At 44.8% G+C, this 19,314-nt stretch overlaps 1 protein-coding gene across 5 annotated transcripts in view; it reads right to left on the bottom strand.

The window, feature by feature from the left end:
- SFT2D1 (SFT2 domain containing 1) overlaps positions 1-18,077 on the bottom strand; it is a 515,985-nt gene extending 497,908 nt beyond the window's left edge. For 3 of the 5 annotated variants that reach the window (XM_068231912.1, XM_068231911.1, XM_068231913.1), the window contains exons 1-2: positions 17,905-18,077; positions 841-927 (exon numbers count right to left, since the gene is read on the bottom strand). In XM_068231912.1, coding sequence (XP_068088013.1) covers positions 841-927; positions 17,905-17,967 — 150 coding nt within the window. In that variant the 5' untranslated portion in view covers positions 17,968-18,077. The remainder of the gene's footprint in view (positions 1-840; positions 928-17,904) is intronic. The other 2 variants (XM_068231914.1, XM_068231915.1) reach the window with 1 other exon arrangement.
- Positions 18,078-19,314: the final 1,237 nt, after the last annotated feature.

The raw sequence follows: 19,314 nt of genomic DNA, 5'->3' as shown, positions 1-19,314 counted from the left end.
GTTTATACCTTTATTAATAAAGTTAGCTATGTATTGTTATCCTATGTAAGCTGGTGGTCCAGTTGTGTCCCCATATTCCCATAGTAATCACTGGTGGTAGTCTAGTGCAGGGCTTTTAAACCGGTGGTACGCGTACCACCAGTGGTACTTTGCTGTTGGCCAGGTGGTACACACCAGGTTTGTCTGCCACTTGTCATCATCCCATCTTGCCTCCACAAAGTTCAGCTCCCCTCGTTCGCTCCCCGCTGTGCTGCCCTGCGGCATACTTCAGACCTCAGATCAGTGGTGAAGAGACAGCCAGGCAATCGGTGCACAGTGACAGTCGGGTTACTGCTGATCTGAGGTCTGTACTATTCTGCAGGGCAGCACAGCGAGGACCTCGGGGGCTAAAGAGGCTTCCACCTTCCTCCACAGTAGAGGGGATCCAGCAAAAGGATGCCCAAAGATCTCCTTGTCAGTGTATCTGCATATGCCGTAGCAGCTGTCCGCTTTGATTTTGGTGGAAACAGCCGAGCCTGATCGGGTCCGCTCTACTGCGCAAGTGTAAAGGTGGTACTTTTAAATTTTCAGGTGATAAAAGTGGTACAATTAGTGAAAAGATTGAAAAGCCCTGGTCTAGTGGATAGAGAAAGAAATTTGCATCAGTATTTATATGCATAAATGTACATCAATCTAACCTGGACATTCATTTTCATGCAGGTAAGCACATTTTTAATGGACACATGGTTAAATCTGAGTTAACTTACGCATGCTTAAAATAGATTATCAATTTAACTTATCAAATCAGTTTAACTGTTCAAAATCTTACTACTTTATCAAGTATTCTAATGGAGTACTTACAAGAATTGAAAATGCAATTCCACAAACAAAGCATATTGCAAACCATTTCACACGCGTGCCAAAACTTAGGGTTGTTGAATTCAAAACCTTAAAACAGAAAGGTAGAAAGATTAGTGGCAACTGTGAAATGTACAACCTGACAAAAATACATATTAAGTTAAAATGCACTTTTATTTTAATTTTTATAAAATAATCACAAAACAAAATGTGAATGGGAAGAAATATACACATTTTTTTTACAGGCATTTTGCTACATCTATGTAAAGTTAAGAATAATAATTTCCATTGGCAGGTTTACCTTTCCAGAAGCTGAAGACAATCCTTTGGCAAGCAAAATAAAAAAAACAAACACAAAAACAAAAACACAAAACAGTAATCAATATTAATGTTAACTAAGGCAGTTAGTTAATAGCCTACTTTTAAGCTGTAAATATATTTACTTCAGTCCAGCAGCCCCATAATAATGAACGGTAAGTAACGCCACACAGACTTCACTTCCACCCTTATTACAAGGGTTTCTCCGCAGGAGCAGGCGCAGCTAGGTGCTGAGGACTTTCCCACCGTTTCCCACCCTCCATGTTATTTGTGAGGTGTTGCCATGATAGTGGCTGAGGTGTCACTTCTAAGCAAAGAATCTGCAACTTACCGTAATTTTTGCAACATAATTTTTGCATTCGAATTTGGGTGTTATAACAAATATATACCGCATAAAGGCAACATTGCATACTAGTAACATCTCTTCCAGGAATCTAAAGGACAGCACCCGTGAGACACAACCCCTCCACCCCATCTGGACAGGAAGTAGGGTAAAATATTAGCCACAGGGCTATGCCACAGTCCTAAACCATCTTCATTAAAATGAACCCGAGGCGAAGGTTATATGGAGGCTGCCATATTAATTTCCTTTTAACACCAGTTGCCTGGCAATCCTGCTAATCCTCTGCCTCTAATACTTTAAGCCATAGACCCTGAACAAGCATGCAGCAGATCAGCTGTTTCTGTCAATATTGTCAGAACTGAGAGGATTAGCTGTATGCTTGCTTCTGATGTACTTCAGCCACTACTGCAGACAAATAGACCAGCAGGGCTGCCAGGCAACTGGTATTGTTTAAAAGGAAACATATGCCAGCCTCCATATACCTCTCACCTCGGGTTCCCTTTAATAGAAAAGATAATACTACTTAGGATAAAATTTCAAATACTTTTTAATACATATGATGGAGGGTTGCTAGGGTGCTGTCTTTACGATTCCTAGAAAAAACGTTACCGGTAAGTAAAGTTGTGCTTCCCAAGTCATTTCAGGACAGCACTCATAGGAGGATAAGCAAGACTAATAGTTTAGAGATGGACAATTACATACAACACTCTGCACCCAAATGTTAAATTTGTCTTAGCTAGCATATTTAGTCTGTAGTAATACAAAACACATACTGCTACTCCAGAGGACAACCTTGTACAAGTTAACTACTTTCAGACCGCGGTGATTGAAATCTATGCCCCGTTTTGGTGGGCTCCTGGCTGGCAGGGCGTAGATTTCAATCACTGTCCGCAGTGCGTATTCGCCGTTTCCGTCGCTCCCCGCCGATCAAACCGACGCTTCTCGCCACAGCTCACAGGCTCTGCCTGTCTCTATGATGGCAGAGCCAAGTAAGCCTGTCAGGAGCCGATTTCATTGGCTCCTGGCCATGTCTATCAATGTAAGCCGCTCCCATTGGCTTACATTGATAGACACGGTCAGGAGCCAATGAAAACAGCTCCTGACCAGCTCACATGACTCTCGTCATAGAGAAGGCAGAGTCTATGTCCTGAGGATCCCAGCATGCAGCGATTTGTCGGGATTCTGTCTTTCTTGTACCAGCGGTCTCTGGACCTAAAGGGGGCAGAGACCGCTGTTACTTACGTGGTTAAAGGACATAGTTTTTCTATTACCCCCATTAATAAATTAGTAGAGGGCTTGCAATAAAAGACAATGGGCTTGATTCACTAAGACAAATAGCATGCCTTATCAAAGTTAACATGCCTTATCAGAGTAGCATAGCAAGCGCTACAAACCCGCGGGGGCTCAGGGCAGGATGAGTGGAGTTCTCGTCATTGCCAATTAGCAGGCATAAGTTCGCTATGCTACTCTGATAAGGCATGCTATTTGTCTCAGTGAATCAAGCCCATTGAGTGTAAAACCATCTTTTTTTTCCTTTACATTACCTCAGACACACTCTCCTGTAACAGCATTAGGCTGCTGAGTCAACCCATCTGCTGACTCAACAGGCTCACAAATCATTTGACTCCTCAGTTTAAGAATCCAAAGACAACGACTCCTCTAAATTGCATATAACAATCTTTTTGATTGAAAGAATGTAACATAAAAGGCATTTCATCACTGCCAAAGCCAAAGAGTTGTAAAGCATTGTTAAGATGGCATCGGTTTTGGGAACAAAAACTCCTTGCCAGGAAGCTGACACTCTACCATGTCAGCCTTCCTGGCCTATCATTGCCAATGTAAATGCCCCAACATGACGTCTGTATACTAAGATTCAATGGAGTCCCATATCATCCAGGTTCGTGTGTGCGTGTGCGTGTGTGTGTGTATTCGTCTGAGTGCAGTCAGTAGCCAATAGACATTGCCTGATGAGTGCTAATGACTAAATAGAGTGCACCTGTGTGTAATCTAATGTCAGTACAAATACAGCTGCTCTGTGACTGCCTCAGAGGTTGTCCAAGAGAATATTGGGAGCAACAACAACATGAAGTCCAAAGAACACACCAGACCGGTCAGGGATAAAGTTATTGAGAAATTTAAAGCAGGCTTAGGCTACAAAAAGATTTCCAAAGCCTTGAACATCCCACGGAGCACTGTTCAAGCGATCATTCAGAAATGGAAGGAGTATGGCACAACTGTAAACCTACCAAGACAAGGCCGTCCACCTAAACTCACAGGCCGAACAAGGAGAGCGCTGATTAGAAATGCAGTTAAGAGGCCCACGGTGACTCTGGACGAGCTGCAGAGATCTACAGCTCAGGTGGGGGAATCTGTCCATAGGACAACTATTAGTCGTGCACTGCACAAAGTTGGCCTTTATGGAAGAGTGACAAGAAGAAAGCCATTGTTAACAGAAAAGCATAAGAAGTCCCGTTTGCAGTTTGCCACAAGCCATGTGGGGGACACAGCAAACATGTGGAAGAAGGTGCTCTGGTCAGATGAGGCCAAAATGCAAAACGCTATGTATGGTGGAAAACTAACACTGCACATCACTGAACACACCATCCCAACAGTCAAATATGGTGGTGGCAGCATCATGCTCTGGGGGTGCTCCTCTTCAGCAGGGACAGGGAAGCTGTTCAGAGTTGATGGGAAGATGGATGGAGCCAAATACAGGACAATCTTGGAAAAAAACCTCTTGGAGTGTGCAAAAGACTTAAGACTGGGGCGAAGGTTCACCTACCAGCAGGACAACAACCCTGAACAAAGTCAGGGAAACAACGGAATGGTTTAAAACAAAACATATCCATGTGTTAGAATGGCCCAGTCAAAGTCCAGATCGAAATCCAAGCATGAATCTGTGGCAAGATCTGAAAACTGCTGTTCACAAAAACGCTGTCCATCTAATCTGACTGATGTAAAAGGCTGCCATTCTCACAGTAATCAAGCCAGAGTCCCCACACTTGGCACAGTTGGTAACTTGGTGACCGAGGTTACAAATCCAGGAAAAGTGGGCGGGGCATAAAACAGCCAATCAAATTTTAGTCATTCATTTTAAATAGGAAATTGTAAACTGCAGCCATTCTTACACTGTTAATCGCAGGGTTCTCAAACTTGCCACAGTTGGTCACTGGGTGAATCCGATTAAGATTCAAGAAAGTGGGTGGAGCCTACAGCCGCCAATCAAAATTCACCTTTTGATTTTCAAGGGGAATATTTACATTGCTGCCATTCATACACTCTTAATGGCAGAGGCCTCAAATCTGGTACAGTCAGTCACTGGGAGACTAGGGTTTAAATTCTGAAAAGGGAGTGGGCAAAAAACAGCCAATCAGATTTGTTTAATTTCAATGGTAAAATGCAACTTATTGATGCCAAAGACCACAAAGCTCATAAACTTGGTCAGTGAGTGACTGTATGTCAAGGTTAGAAATAGTGGGCAAATCCAAAAACTTTTTACATGGGAAAATATAATTTGCAGCTATTCTTACCAGGGCAAGGTCAGACACCAACAGAGGCTGAGCTGCCCAAGTGTGCCGCCCCCCAAAAAAAAAAAAAAAACTTTGTGAAGTTTGACTTGAGAAACACCCATTCTTCCTTGCCAGAGCCACAGCCGGATAATGCATGACCATAATGGTGCATTTAGAATACCTGCTTTGGAAGGGGAAGGCAGAGAGAGTGTGTAGATGGTGGTGCCTCTCAAAACCCTGACTCCTAGCTGAGGAATACAGCAGACGCTGAGAGGGACGTTAAGGAGGAGGAGGCGGGACTCACCCAGGCATCCACCATCAGGAGAAGGGGCGGGACTCACGCAGGGAGCCATCAGCCAGCGTCAGCCACGGTAAGCATAGGCTTACGTGAGACGCACAGTGCGCACACTTATTTTCTGCCTGCCTGAAGTGGAGAGAGTAGCGCTGCCTGGTGGTGTCGTCATCATCACCATGGCAATAAGCGCAGCACTTAGAGTGACAGTCCGCTCTGCAACGCTCCGGCAGCTTAAAAAGATTTTAACATTTCCGGCGGCGGCTGGAGAGTGCAGGGGGGGGGGGGGGTTGGGCAATACTGGCATGGTCATCACCACGGCAACGCAAACGAAGGCAGAATTAGTAGCGAAATGGGCGCCGGCCAGACACAGCTAATGAAGAATGCGCCCATCAATCATCTCCCTGACCACCGCCCCGAGGCTGTAGCCTTGCCAGCCTATGTGTCGGCCCGGCTCTGATTCTTACACTGTTAATGGCAGGGTTCTCAAACTTGACACAGTTGGTCACCGGGGGACTAGGATTAATATATGGAAAAGTAGGTGGAGCCAAATCAAAATTCACCTACTGATTTTCAAGGGGAATATTGAAACTGCTGTCATTCTTACACTGTTAATGGCAGAGGCCTCAAACCTGCTACAGTCGGTCATCAAGTAACTGTGGTTCAAATTCACTAAAGGGGTGGAGCCACACACATCCAATCAGATTTGCTTTTTTTTTGGATAAACTGCTTCCATTCACACAATTTTGATGCCAGGAACCCAAAAGCTCACAAACTTGGTCATTGAGTGACTGTGTGTCAAGGTTACAAAAAGTGGATGGAGTCAAAAACAGATTTTTCTGGGAAATTGTAAACTGCAGCCCTTCTTCACTTTGTGTTCTCAAACTTTACACAATTAGCTACTGGGTGACTGGGATGAATATTCAGAAATGTGGGTGGAGCCTACAACAGCCAATCAAAATTTACCTATTGATTTTCAAGGGGAATATTTACATTACATTGCTACCTTTCTTACACTGTTAATGGCAGAGGCCTCAAACCTGATACAGTCAGTCATTGGGTGACTGGGGTCCAAATTCACTAAAGGGGTGGATCCACAAACAGCCAATCAGATTTGTTAGATTGATTTCAGCCGTTCTCTTATTGGCAGGGTTCTCAAACTTTGCACAACTGGTTACTGGGTGACTGGGATTAATATTCATAAAGGTGGGTGGAGCCTAAAAAAGCCAATCAAAATCACTTGTTGATTTTCAAGGGGAATATTAAAATTGCTGCCATTCTTGCACTGTTAATGGCACAAGCCTCAAACCTGGTACAGTTAGTCATTGGGGTCCAAATTCAGAAAAGGGGACAGAGCCACAAACAAACAGTTTCATTTCTTGGGAAAATACAAATTATTGATGCCAAGGACCCCAAAGCTCACAAACTTGGTCATTGAGTGACTGTATGTCCAGGTTACAAAAAGTAGGCGGAGCCAAAACCAAATTTCACTGGGAAAATGTAGACTGCAGGCCTTCTTACACTGTTAATGGCAGGGTTCCCAAACTTTGCCCAGATGGTCACTGGGTGACTGAGATTAATATTTAGGTAAGTGGGTGAAGCCTATAATAGCCAATCAAAATTCACCTGTTGATTTTCAAGGGGAATATCTAAATTGCTGCCATTTTTACACTGGTAATAGCAGATGCCTCATACCTGCTACAGTTGGTCATTGGGTGACTGGAGTTCAAATGCTGGAGATGGGCAGAGCCACAAACAGCCAATCTGATTTGTTTAATTTCTTTGGGAATATACAAATTGATGCTAAAGACCCCAAAGCTCACAAACTTGGTCATTGAGTGTTTGTGCGTTAGGGTTAGAAGAAGTGAAGTGGGCGGAACCAACACCAGTCAAATACATACCCGGGCAATGCCAGGTCAAATTTCACTAGGAAAATGTAAACTGCAGCCATTCTTACACCGTTAATGGGAGGGTTCTTAAACTTTGCACAGTTGGTCACTCAGTGAATGGGATTAATATTCAGAAAAGTGGGTGGAGCCTACAAAAGTGTATAAAGCTTCACATATTGCTTTTCAAGGGAATATTTAATTGCTACCATTCTTGCACTGTTAATGGCAAAGGCCTCAAACCTGGTACAGTTGGTCATTGGGTGACTGGGGTTCAAAGTCAGAAGAGGGGGTGGAGCCACAAACAACTAATCAGATTTGTTCATTTCAATGCAAATTATTGATGCCAAAGACCACAAAGCTCACAAACGTGGTCATTGAGTAATTGTTAGGGTTAGAAAAAGTGGGTAGAGCCGACACCAGCCAAATACATACCCAGGCAATTAGCTAGTATATATATATATATATATATATATATATATATATATATATATATATATATATATATATATATATATATATATATATATATATATATATATATATATATATATATATCCATGGTACGGCATATTTTGAATGCAGCAAAGACTAATCTTGAGAAAATGTGGTTCAGAACACATACCAACAATCCAGGAACTGGTAAAGGAACTAGATTTGATTAATTAATTTGAAAGTACTGTATATTCCATACCGGGCAGAGAAGTTCTCAAAAACCTGGAGAATGTCTAGTGTATAGATACTTAGATTAATTTAAACACTTCAGCCTTCAAACGTTTTTCACCTTATGCATCCAAGCAATTTTCCCCTCCCATTCATTTGCCAATAACTTTATCACTAATTATCACAATTAATTGATCTATAGCTTAGTTTTTCATCACCAATTAGGCTTTCTTTGGGTGGTACATTTTGCTAAGGCTTATTTTTTCTAAATGCATTTTAACAGGAATATGAAGAAAAAAATGCATTATTTCTCAGTCTTCGGCCATTATAGCTTTAAAATAATACATGCTACCATAATTAAAATCCACACATTTTATTTGCCCATTTGTCCCGTTATTACACCACTTCACTACTTAGCGACTGCTCCACGCCGATTGGCATGAGCAGCGCGGCAGCACCAGGACCACTCCATGCGGATTGGCATGAATGGCTGCGAGCGGAGATTGCACGCTCACCTCCACATGAATGACGGAGCTCCACTCCGCCATCAGTCCCCCAGCGCCGCTCAGAGACTGTTAGATTGTTTCGCAGTCTATTAACATTGTACAGCACTGAGATCTACAGCAGCGCTGTACTGGGGACAGCGAGTGACATGGCTGTCCCCCTTGGGGACACAGGAGCGATCCGCTGTGATAGGCTGATAGGGGAGGGAGGGAGCTTTATTAAACTAATAAAAAAAATAGACAAATTTAATTTTAAAAAAAATGTAATAAATATTTAAACTTTATTTAAAATAAATTAAAAAAAAAAAAATCCTAGGGGCGATCTGACTCCACCAACAGAAAGCTCTGATGGTGGGGGGAAAAAGGGGGGGGGGGAAATCACTTATGTGCCGAGTTGTACAGCCCTGCAGTGAGCCCTTAAAGCTGAAGTGGTCCAATTAGGAAAACATGGTGTAAGGCTTGGTGGTGTATTCTCCACAGTCAGCATGCAACGCATGAGCTGGCGTGGAGGAGGTACACACACTAGCACCAGGAAACAGGCTATCCCTAGTATAGTGGAGGGGAGGACTGACTCCAATAGGAGATTGTGGCGCACAGAGCCGGTGCAGATCTGACAGCCACAAACAATGCTTTCGTTATAACGTCTCAGCGCAAAGTAGCGCTGAGCGCACAAACCAGAACTGAGGAGATCAGGACAGGTAGACAGAATGAACGCTTGCTAGCTAGCGGCTACTTAGCGACAGCAAGCGTCCAAAACCAGACAGACTGGAAATGAGGCAGCCAATGCGATGCGGCGATGGCGTGCCTCACAAAGACAGGACAGGATAGTCAGAAAATAGCAGGATTAAGATAGATGAACGTAACACAGATAAATATACAATAAGTATGTTTTCCTAGCGTATTACAATTACAGCTATCAATGAAACTATTTGTAACGTCTGACTAACATATGTATATATCGGCAATGAACCGATATATGACATAAGCAGGAACGCTGACTAGGAATGGAGTAACACAGGGAACAGGACTCAGAAGGATTCGCTATCTCTTCGCAGAGATGAACGCAATCCACAAACGGCAACAGAACAGGACTCAGAAGGATTCGTTATCTCTTCGCAGAGATGAACGCAATCCACAAACAGTAACAGAACAGGATTCAGAAGGATTTGTTATCTCTTCGCAGAGATGAACGCAATCCACAAACAGAACCAGGAGCAGGGTAACTACCTCAGCACGGGTGGTCACGGTACGCGCAACCTACCAAAACGTGCTGGAAAGCTGACTAACTGCACACAGGATATAAACAGTTCGTGTACGTATACATCAGCGACACTGATGTATCAACGTAACACAAATACAAGGAAAATAATAAACGTGCTGGTATGCATATATATTGGCAATGAACCAACATATGATGCAAAGACCAGCAAAGTATCTTTATAACAAGAAACACGATCGGGGGCTAAAGCGACAGCAAGGCAGGCTTAAGCTGAAGCTATGAAAACCCAAGGAAACCCTGCAGGAAGCAGATCTTTATACTGAGGTCATCCAATGGAAGCAGACATGCAGATTCCCACACAGGTGAATGATAATCAGTCACAAGCTGACAGCAGGGAAAGACAGACAAAGCTATGCAGTTTGCATGGAAATAGATCAGAACTGCCTGAGCTGCAGCACTACTACTTCCAGCAACAGCTGCTGCAGCAGCGATCATCACACATGGCCTGCTCAGTGAGGGCGTTTAACACCGCGGCCTTCAAGTGGTTAAATTATGTCCCTATCACAATATATGGTGCCAATATTTTATTTGAAAATAAAGATGCATTTTTTCAGTTTTGAGTCCATCACTATTTACAAGTTTGTAATTTATAAAATATTAGTAATATACCCTCTTGACATGCATATTAAAAAAAAAGTTCAGACCCTTAGGTTACTATTTATGTTTTTGTTTTTTTATCTTTAGTTGAAAATTTTATTTGGGTATTTTTTGGGTGTGGAAGGTAAATAGTTAATTTTAAATGTAATTTATTGTGTTTTGTGTGAAAAAAATAGAAAATATGTTTGTACATGTATGTTTTACTATTTGGCCAGTCTTTTTTAATTCCATCCTGTAAGCGAGCATGCAGCAGCAGCCTTTTGGCGTACGAGAGGAAATCGGCGCAGGAGACTTGGGCGCAGCCTGTATGGCTGATTTTGCTCCTGCACAAATTCCCATCTATATTAAATACTACCCCCCCTCCAGGCCACCATGGATGGTGGGGAATGAAATAATTCGGCTTCCAGCGATTGCTGAAGGCCAAATTATAGTGTTTTATAAGTACTTCAGCGCCGTCTTGACAGCGCTGAAGTTACTCACTGCTGCGCCCAAGTCTCCTGCGCTGGAATGAAAGTGTTCGCCCTTTTGGACTTGACAGCAGCGTCCAAAAGGCTAAAATGGTTAAGCAAATCCTGGGCTAGATATGGCTGGAGGGTATGTCTCCTTTGCTTGGCGTTAAGTCTTTATGGACGTATCCCCTTATTGGGAGCTGGCAGTTTTGTTGAACTGGAACACCTAGACTCACTTAGTTTTCAGTTAGGATATTGTGCTGTTTAGAAGCAAGATTATTGCTTTGTTTATGTGATAAAAATGAGCTATAGTTTACACAATCATGATGAAAGACTTACCTTTGATATAGTCTCCTCTGCCAGAGAGCTGCCTCACTCTTCCTGAAATGCCTATTTTAATTCGCTGTCAGTCATGGTCAGACACGCTGACCTATATGCGGTCCACCGCACCAGCGTGATCGCTTCTTGTTCCTCCAGGCTTCTGCCTTCATATGTCCCCATCAGACGCCACCAGCCAATCAGGAGGAGGCTGATGGTCTTGATGGCGGGAGCAGGCTCTGCCAATCTGGCCAATCACTGCACTCACTGAGAACAGCGAGTGCAGTGATTGGCCATATCGGCAGAGCCTGCTCCCGCCCTCAAGACCATCTGCCCCCTCCTGATTGGCTGGTGGCATCTGATAGAGACATATGGAGGCAGAAGCCGGGAGGAACAGTGAGCGATCACGCTGGTGCGTTCAACTGCGTATGGGTATTTCAGGAAGAGAGAGGCAGCCCTCTGGCAGAGGAGACTTAGTGGCTTAGTGGAGACGCCGCTGTACGCGGAAGCATCAGACCACAAGGAAGAGTGACATCAGGGGTCAGCGTGTCAGGCCGCTGCATCGGGCATGATTGTCAGTGCCCCCACATGATTGGCTGGCATCTGAAAGAAGAATATGAAAGCAGAGGCCACCTTGAGATTACAATTAAAGTGAGTGACAAGCTGGCTGGCGCATTGGTGCGGTGAGTGAGGACCTGATTGGCCAGCAGGCATCTGAAGGGGGCCATGGGAGATGCAGCAACAGGCCACAAGACAGGATATCCACAGGACAGAGAGGGGGACACAGGACGAACGCAGGAAGGACATGGGGGGGGGGGGGGGCACAGGAAAGACATATGAGGACAAAGGAAGGACTGAGGTGGAAAAGGAAGGACACAAAAAAGGTACAAGGGAGCCATTATAATTTGGGGGGGGGGCTGGGGCAAAAGGTCCATAAGACGCCCCTGTGCCATGGACACACCAGGATAAGTATATATACATTTTTTTCCTGATTTTTGTCCACAAAACCTAGGTGCGTCTTATGGTCCGGAGCGTCTTGTGGTTCGAAAAATACGGTATGTTTGCAATTATTGTTAATACTGACCTGTGTTGATTCTTCGACCTATGTGTATTGTGTATCATCACTGGATATGCCTCTAGAGTTGCTCTGTATACCGTATTTTTCGGACTATAAGACGCTCCGGACTATAAGACGCACCTAGGTTTAGAGGACAAAAACCAAGGGAAAAAAATATATACTGAACCTGGTGAGTCCATGGTACAGGGGCGTATTATGGACCATTTTCTCTAATTATTATGCCTCCCTTTATGTCCTTCTTGTACTTGTGCCCCCATGTTCACCTATGTCCCTCTGTTTCCACTGTCCCTTTGTGTACTTCCTCCCTCCCCCGTCCACTGATGTCTCCATGTCCTCTGTCCACCTGTGTCCTCTGTCCTGGTGTCCAATGCCCTGTGCTCTGTCCCCTTGTCCACTGTTTCCTCCATGTCCAGTGTCTTTTATCCCAATTGTCCCCATGTTTGCTGTCCCCAGTGTCTGCATGCCCCCCTGTGCCCCAGTATCTGCATGTACTCCATGTTCCGGGTGTCTGTGTGTCCTGTCCTGGTGTGCATGTCTGGTGTCTTACATACATACACTTCATCAGGCTGTCCCCCGTGCAGTGTCTCAAATACATGCCTCTCTTTCAGCTTTCATCATCTATGTATGCATGTCCCCCGTGTCAGCATTTCCCCGTGTTGCAGTGTCTGCCTGCACTCTGTGTCCCCGATGTATGCATGTCCCACATGTCTGCATTCCCATGTTGCTCAGTCTGCCTGCACTCCCCGGTGTTTGCGTGTGTCCGGTAGCGCCGTAGCTTGCATCAATCAGGAAGTCCTGCCCATCTATGCAGGGAAATGCACCAATCAGGCGGGAGCACTGCGATTGGCCCCAATGATGGAGAGGTGGTCCCGCCCTCAACACCATCGCTCGAGCAGTGCGCAGCGTAATTGGTGGTTGAGGCTAGCGCCCCCACCTGATTGGTGCATTTCCCTGCAAAGACGGCCAGGACTTCCTGATTAGTACAAGCTACGGCGGTACCGGGGGACAGTGCGATAATCAACGCTGCAAGAGAGGTACATATTTGGGAAACCGGGGACAGTCTGATGACTATGTGGCAGCTACTTGTATGTGTTAAGACACAGGGAACAAGCAAATACTGGGGAGTGCAGGCAGACTCAGAAACACGGGGAATGCAGACAGGGGAAATGCATACACCGGGGACATGCATACATAGTAGACACGGGGATAGAGAACACAGGCGCAGGTCCAAATATGTAGCATTCGGACTGTAAGACGCACTGACTTTCCCCCCCCCCCCCCCCCCCTTTATTTATTTCTAGGTTAGCATGGGTGTCACTTGTTCTTTAAAAGGGAAAAAATTCCTTCCTGACTCTAGATGGCAGTCAGATAAATCCCTGGAATTACCTAAAAATTAGAGCCGTAGATTTATTGACTTTATAAAGGGCCAACATATTACGCTGCGTTGGACATTAGTTTAGGTTTTAGGACAATATTTAAGGGTGACATACAACAATACGACACTACATGAATACAAGAAAAAACAGATCACGCAGCACAGTATGTAATGCTTAGTCAGTCATTGGATGGGAGCATTAGGCAAGTTGCGTTCACTCAAATGCATAGCATGGGTGCAAAGTAATGGAGGTGCATGATCAGGTAGGACACAAAAGGAGGACGACCCTGCCCGAAGGCTTACAATCTAGGAGGGAGAAGTAGAGACACGAAAAGGTAAGGGAACCTGAGTTCAGCTGCGAGTTTAGAGCACTTGTGAGGGGTGGTAGGCCAGAGCGAAAAGGTGAGTTTTGAGGGCTTTCCTGAAGATGTTGGCGGAGGGGGCTGCCCTAATGGGTGGAGGTAGGAAGTTCCATAGTGTTGGAGCAGCTCTTGAGAAGTCCTGGAGGCGTGCATGGGACTGGGTGATGCGGGGGGCAGTCAGGCGAAGTTCATTGGAGGAGCGGAGTGAGCAGCTAGGTGTGTACCTCTGAGTATGATCGGAAATGTAGGTTGGACAGGTTTTGTGGACAAATGTGTGCCCTTCAATGCAAGGAAAGCATCTAAGCCCTCTTTACACTTCCTTGCAATTCGTATTTTGGCCACAGGAAGGGAGCGCTAATGTGAAACTGAATCGCTCAATAAAAAAAAAAAAAAAAAAGCCTCATGCAACTCATTTCTAATTTTATCCAAATTGCAATGCTGCTGTGAGTACAGAATCGCCCTCATAGGGTAAAACTGCACTAGCGCTTTGCCAGTTGCCGGCAATCAGCAAGTGCATCACAATCATCCCCGGTGTGAACCAGCCCTAAGGGCACTCGACAAGCCACCCTGGACCGTTAGTCCTCATTTTCGCTTCCGCACTATGCAGGTGGCCATTGCACTGCCCGGCGGTGCATTGCTATGCAATTTTCTCCAATGTGGTTGTGTTCCCATATATTTATATCAGAGCAGTGCTTTTCAGCGCTGCTTCATTTGGGCGCAGCCAGCGCCGCCATAGACTATAATGGGAATCAGTCTATAAGCGGCTCTCAGTGAGTAACGTCAGCGCCGTCCGAAGACAGAGCCGAAGTTGCTTAAAAAAAACAATAATTCAGCCTCCAGCAACCGCTGGAAGCCGAATTATATCATTCCCCCACTATCCATGGCAGCCGGGAGGGGGGGGAATAGTAATTAACACGGCCTGGACTTGTGCAGAAGCAGGGTCAGCCATATAACAGCTGTATCCAGCGCCTGTCACGGACGGTTGCGGGGACGCAGGCGCGTCCTGGCACCGCCCGTGAAGTAAAGAACGATCGCACTCGATTCCTGCATCGATTGCGCTTCAGACAGTATCCCTCAGCTAAGACAGATTCCCCAGCTGTTCCTAAGCTACAGTGACAGCCTGGGGGGAAGCTGTTAATTAGCTGGGACATATTCCCTGTGGAAGGCACAATTTCCCTTTTGGCTCTGGGAACCAGGTGACACTTAGCTGATCTCATGGAGATGTTAATTAACAAACCAGGAGTCTTTTCAGAGCCAAGGAAGCTAATCCCAGCAGGGGGCAGACTTAGCGGAACCATTCAGCCAGGATAGGGAAACATAGAGTTATGATCTTTATGCATGTTTTAGAAGTACCATACATCGGAGAAATGTGAAAGTTATATCATTCTGCTGGTCCGGAGCTTGTGAGTGTTTTGATATTAAATTTGGGCCCCTAGCCTAACCAGAACGCTGGGAATTCCACCGTTTTGTAACCGGGCATGCAAACATGCCCAAGTTTGATATCATATTAATCGGTAGGTTCTGGGGATCGAGAATATGTAATTATTATCTGTGTGCCGGCCGCGCAGGTCGGCCTAGGGAACCTGTCAGGATTATGGCTTTGCTAAAGCCCCTGCCCAGGTGTGATTACCATAGTCCGGCCTAGGGGGCCGACTCTGGAAGCCCGCCTCTGAGCTCATCTCCATTAAAAGTGAATGAGCTGCCTGAGAAGAGCTTCCTCCCTTTACCATCTTCATGACAATCTGCTGCCAGCCAGAGGACATAGGGCTGGTGGCCATTTTGCTGACCCATCTGAACAAAGAACTCTAAGAACTTGAAACCGTTTGCTTGAACTTGATTGGAAACCAGAACTCTGATTTTTCCCACAAACAGGACATCTTTCCAGGAACTAAGTATTTTTCTCCCTTCTTTTATTTTTCATACTGGCTATTACTGTTTCAATAATTGTTGATTTTCATAATTGTCTGTATATATTAATTATTTATATTGCGTGAATAAACGACTTCCCCAAGTCATTCACTGTTTCACTACCCTGCTTATCAGCACACACAGAAATTATCCCGGGTCTCTGAAGATACGCTACTGTTTGTTTGTTGTTGGCTAGACAGAATATCGTGTGTTTAACCGTTTTATTCGCAGGATTAGTCAGTCAGTTAGTGGGCCCCACGGTCCCATAGTAACCGCGGTGGTGGCAGTTTACTCTGAACCAGTAGGTGACGTTGTAATCACCCGTGTCTCACAGGCTCCCTTCTGAGTTGTCTGCGGCTAATTCTTAACGGTTCCTGCGCATTGACTGCGACCAGAGTTCGCACGATCTGTGCGCTGGCACCGTTTAGAAGGCTAAGTGCGGTCAGCCACGAGGGCTCCTGTGACAGCGCCTAAGTCTACGGGCGCCGTTTTCATATGTATGCATTTATACAGAATGGAATCGCACTGTGTTGCTCACAAAAAGCATGCAACAATGCCACAGTGAATTAGAATGCTTTGATGGAAGAAGCCACACACAAAGGCCTAAATTCACTAAGCTTTATCAAACACTTAATCAAACGTTTGATAATTTACCTCATGGGTAAAATCTAAGGTACTATTCCGTTAGCCGGGGAAAGATGTAACTCTAGTGGAGTTTTATCGCCACCTAGTGGATGCGGCCGGCTAACAGAAAAGAACCAAATGCAATTTTTAATTCACTAAGGTGTTATAATATCCATCGATTGTTTTATCAATAAAACATTCATTACATCTATAACACCTTAGTGAATGCAAAATTAGATTTTACCCATGTGGTAAATTATCAAAAGTTTGATAAAACTTAGTGAATTGAGGCCAAAGAGAAGAAAAAAAAAAAAAAAAAAAAAAAAAAAAAGACACATGGAAGAAGTGTCCCTGAGTGTTGCTACACAAATTGCAATTAGCAACGCACAACTGGAAACAAGGTCTTAATGAGTCTCACCCATGAACACTTGCTGCATAGTTAATTGGCTGCAACCAGGATTTGAGCCCTAGTTTCACTTACCTGGGGGCTGCTACCAGCCCTCTGCAGCCGTTCTGTGCCCACGCCATCACTCAACGGTCCCCCGCCGCAGCACAGGACGCTCCTGCTGAAGGCAGCCTGATTGAGGATACACGCAGCCAGGGCCGCAAAGGCGCAGTGACCATCAACTGGCCAGTTGCTGGAAAATGAAACTTAAAGGACTTACGAGGTCAAATCGTAAAAAAAGTCAAATACCTGTATGCTAATTTAAGGGACGGAGAATGCCGTCTGCACCCTCCGTGCCGTTCCCCCTGCGCTCAATAGCCCCCCGACCGCTCGGCCCGGGCTCTCTTGGCTGCACAAAGATGGCCGCATGAGCCGGCCGCGGCTGCGCAGTCCGCTTAGCTGTGAGTGCGGCTGCGCAGCTCTAAGGCCAACCCCCCGATCCACGCAACTTGTAGCGTGGATCGGGGGGTTGGCCCTAGAGCTGCGCACTCGCGGCTAAGCGGACTGCGCAGCCGCGGCCGGCTCATGCAGCCATCTTTGTGCAGCCAAGAGAGCCCGACCCAGGCCGAGTGGTCGGGAGCCGGCCGGGGGGGCTATTGAGCGCAGGGGACCCAGCAGAACGGCACGGAGGGCGCGGACGGCATCCTCCGTGCCTTAAATTAGCATACAGGTATTTGACTTTTTTTACGATTTGACCTCGTAAGTCCTTTAACCGCTATGAGGGATCATTGAGTGACAGGCAGCGGGATCACAGGGTGGCTGCAAAGGGCTGGTAAAAGCCCCATGTAACCTTTAATTAGTCCCTCAACAGTTTCTAGTTCCAAATGACCTAAAAGTATTGTAGAACTAAAGTTTGACATTTTGTATTTTACTATTTTTCAGCAACATAATATGGTTAACAGCAGAAAGATCTAGAAATGCATATGGACTAAACAACAAGTTAACAACTATCCAAACTACTGATCTAATTTACAAATGTATTGAACGAAGTTGTACACAAATACCGAAGTATTACTTACGCTGGGTTTATTTCACTTAACATTTAAAACGCTGCAGAACCTCTACTTAATCACGTAGCCTGTTTTCGACTACCAGCAAAACTGCAAAAGCATACACACCTGAGCTGTTAGACCGCGTTCTTCATCTTCGTGACCATTTAACACTCTGCGAAGTTTGTCCATACTTTGCTTTCTTTAGATGATTCAGTTGCTTTACAGCAATTCCTAGAACAAGGAAACACACAAGCGCCTCAACCTCACTACAGTTGGCTCCGGGACTGCGTAAAAACATTCTGCGCATACAGATCACGTGAAAAGGCTGTCACGTGACTGTGAAATGTCTTATAATTTGAAATTGATCTTGTCGAGAAACTGTGAGTTTGACTACTTCGTAATAGTATTGTCACGTGTTTTTTTTTTGTTGTTGTTTTTAATAAATCCTTGCTCCCATCTCCCTTGCTCTCTTATTTTCCTGAGCGTTATACTCTGACCGATTTTAATATTACACATCTCTTAACTGTCCCTCTTTGAGAACCCTGTCCCTCTGTCTTCATCTTATGTCCCTCTTTCAGGACTGATGTACAGATCTATGTGAATGTATTACATAGCTCCCAACTGTCCCTCTTTCGGAGGGACAGTCCCTCTTTGGGAGCCCTGTGCCTCTGTCCCTTTTTCCTCCTCATTTGTCCCTCTTTCTATGTAAATATATGCAGGGCCGGGCCGAGGCAGAGGCTGGAGAGGCTCCAGCCTCAGGGCGCAGTGTAGGAGGGGGCGCACAATTCATTCAGCTGTCATTCCTAATTGTGTATGAAGCAGAAGGAAATAAGAAAAGGGGATACATAGCAGTGACTGCAAGCCATATAACTAGAGATTTAGGTGTTGGGAAGGTTGTGGGCCCTGTGGCCCTCTTATTCTAATAGCAATCAGTGTGTGACGGCTGGGGTGGGTGGGATGGAGGGGCGCACTTTGGTGTCTCAGCCTTGGGTGCTGGAGGACCTTGTCCCGCCTCTGAATATATGTATTTCTCTACTAAAAAATGTGTTTGACTCTAAACTTTATTCCCATCCTTTAAATTGATATATTACTCATTTTAAAATGTTAATATGAAGCAAAAATGGACCAGGATAGAAAGGACCAGTGAGGTTTGAATTATAAAACAACATATTTTTCTTATGAAATCTTTATGTTATGCGTGATTAGGGGTGTGTCACGTGGATAGAGGTGTAGCAGGGGCATGGCTTAAGTGTCCCTCTTTCTCATCTCAAAAAGTTGGGAGGTATGTTTTTCTACTAACAGATGTGTTAATTGTCTCTAAACTTTATTCCCTTCCTGTATATATATATATATATATATATATATATATATATATATATATATATATATACTGAATATTTCTTATTTTCAAATGTTAATGTGAAGGAAAATTAACCAGGATAGAAAGGATCAATGTGATTTGAATTGTAAAATACCATATTTTTCTTATAAAATCTTTATAGCATATGTGACTAGGGGTGTGTCAGGGCTATGATT

This window comes from Hyperolius riggenbachi, chromosome 4 (assembly GCF_040937935.1).
Source record: "Hyperolius riggenbachi isolate aHypRig1 chromosome 4, aHypRig1.pri, whole genome shotgun sequence".
Lineage (NCBI taxonomy): Eukaryota > Metazoa > Chordata > Amphibia > Anura > Hyperoliidae > Hyperolius > Hyperolius riggenbachi.
Note: the sequence above shows the minus strand (reverse complement) of the source record. Positions and strands in the feature narration are given on the sequence as shown.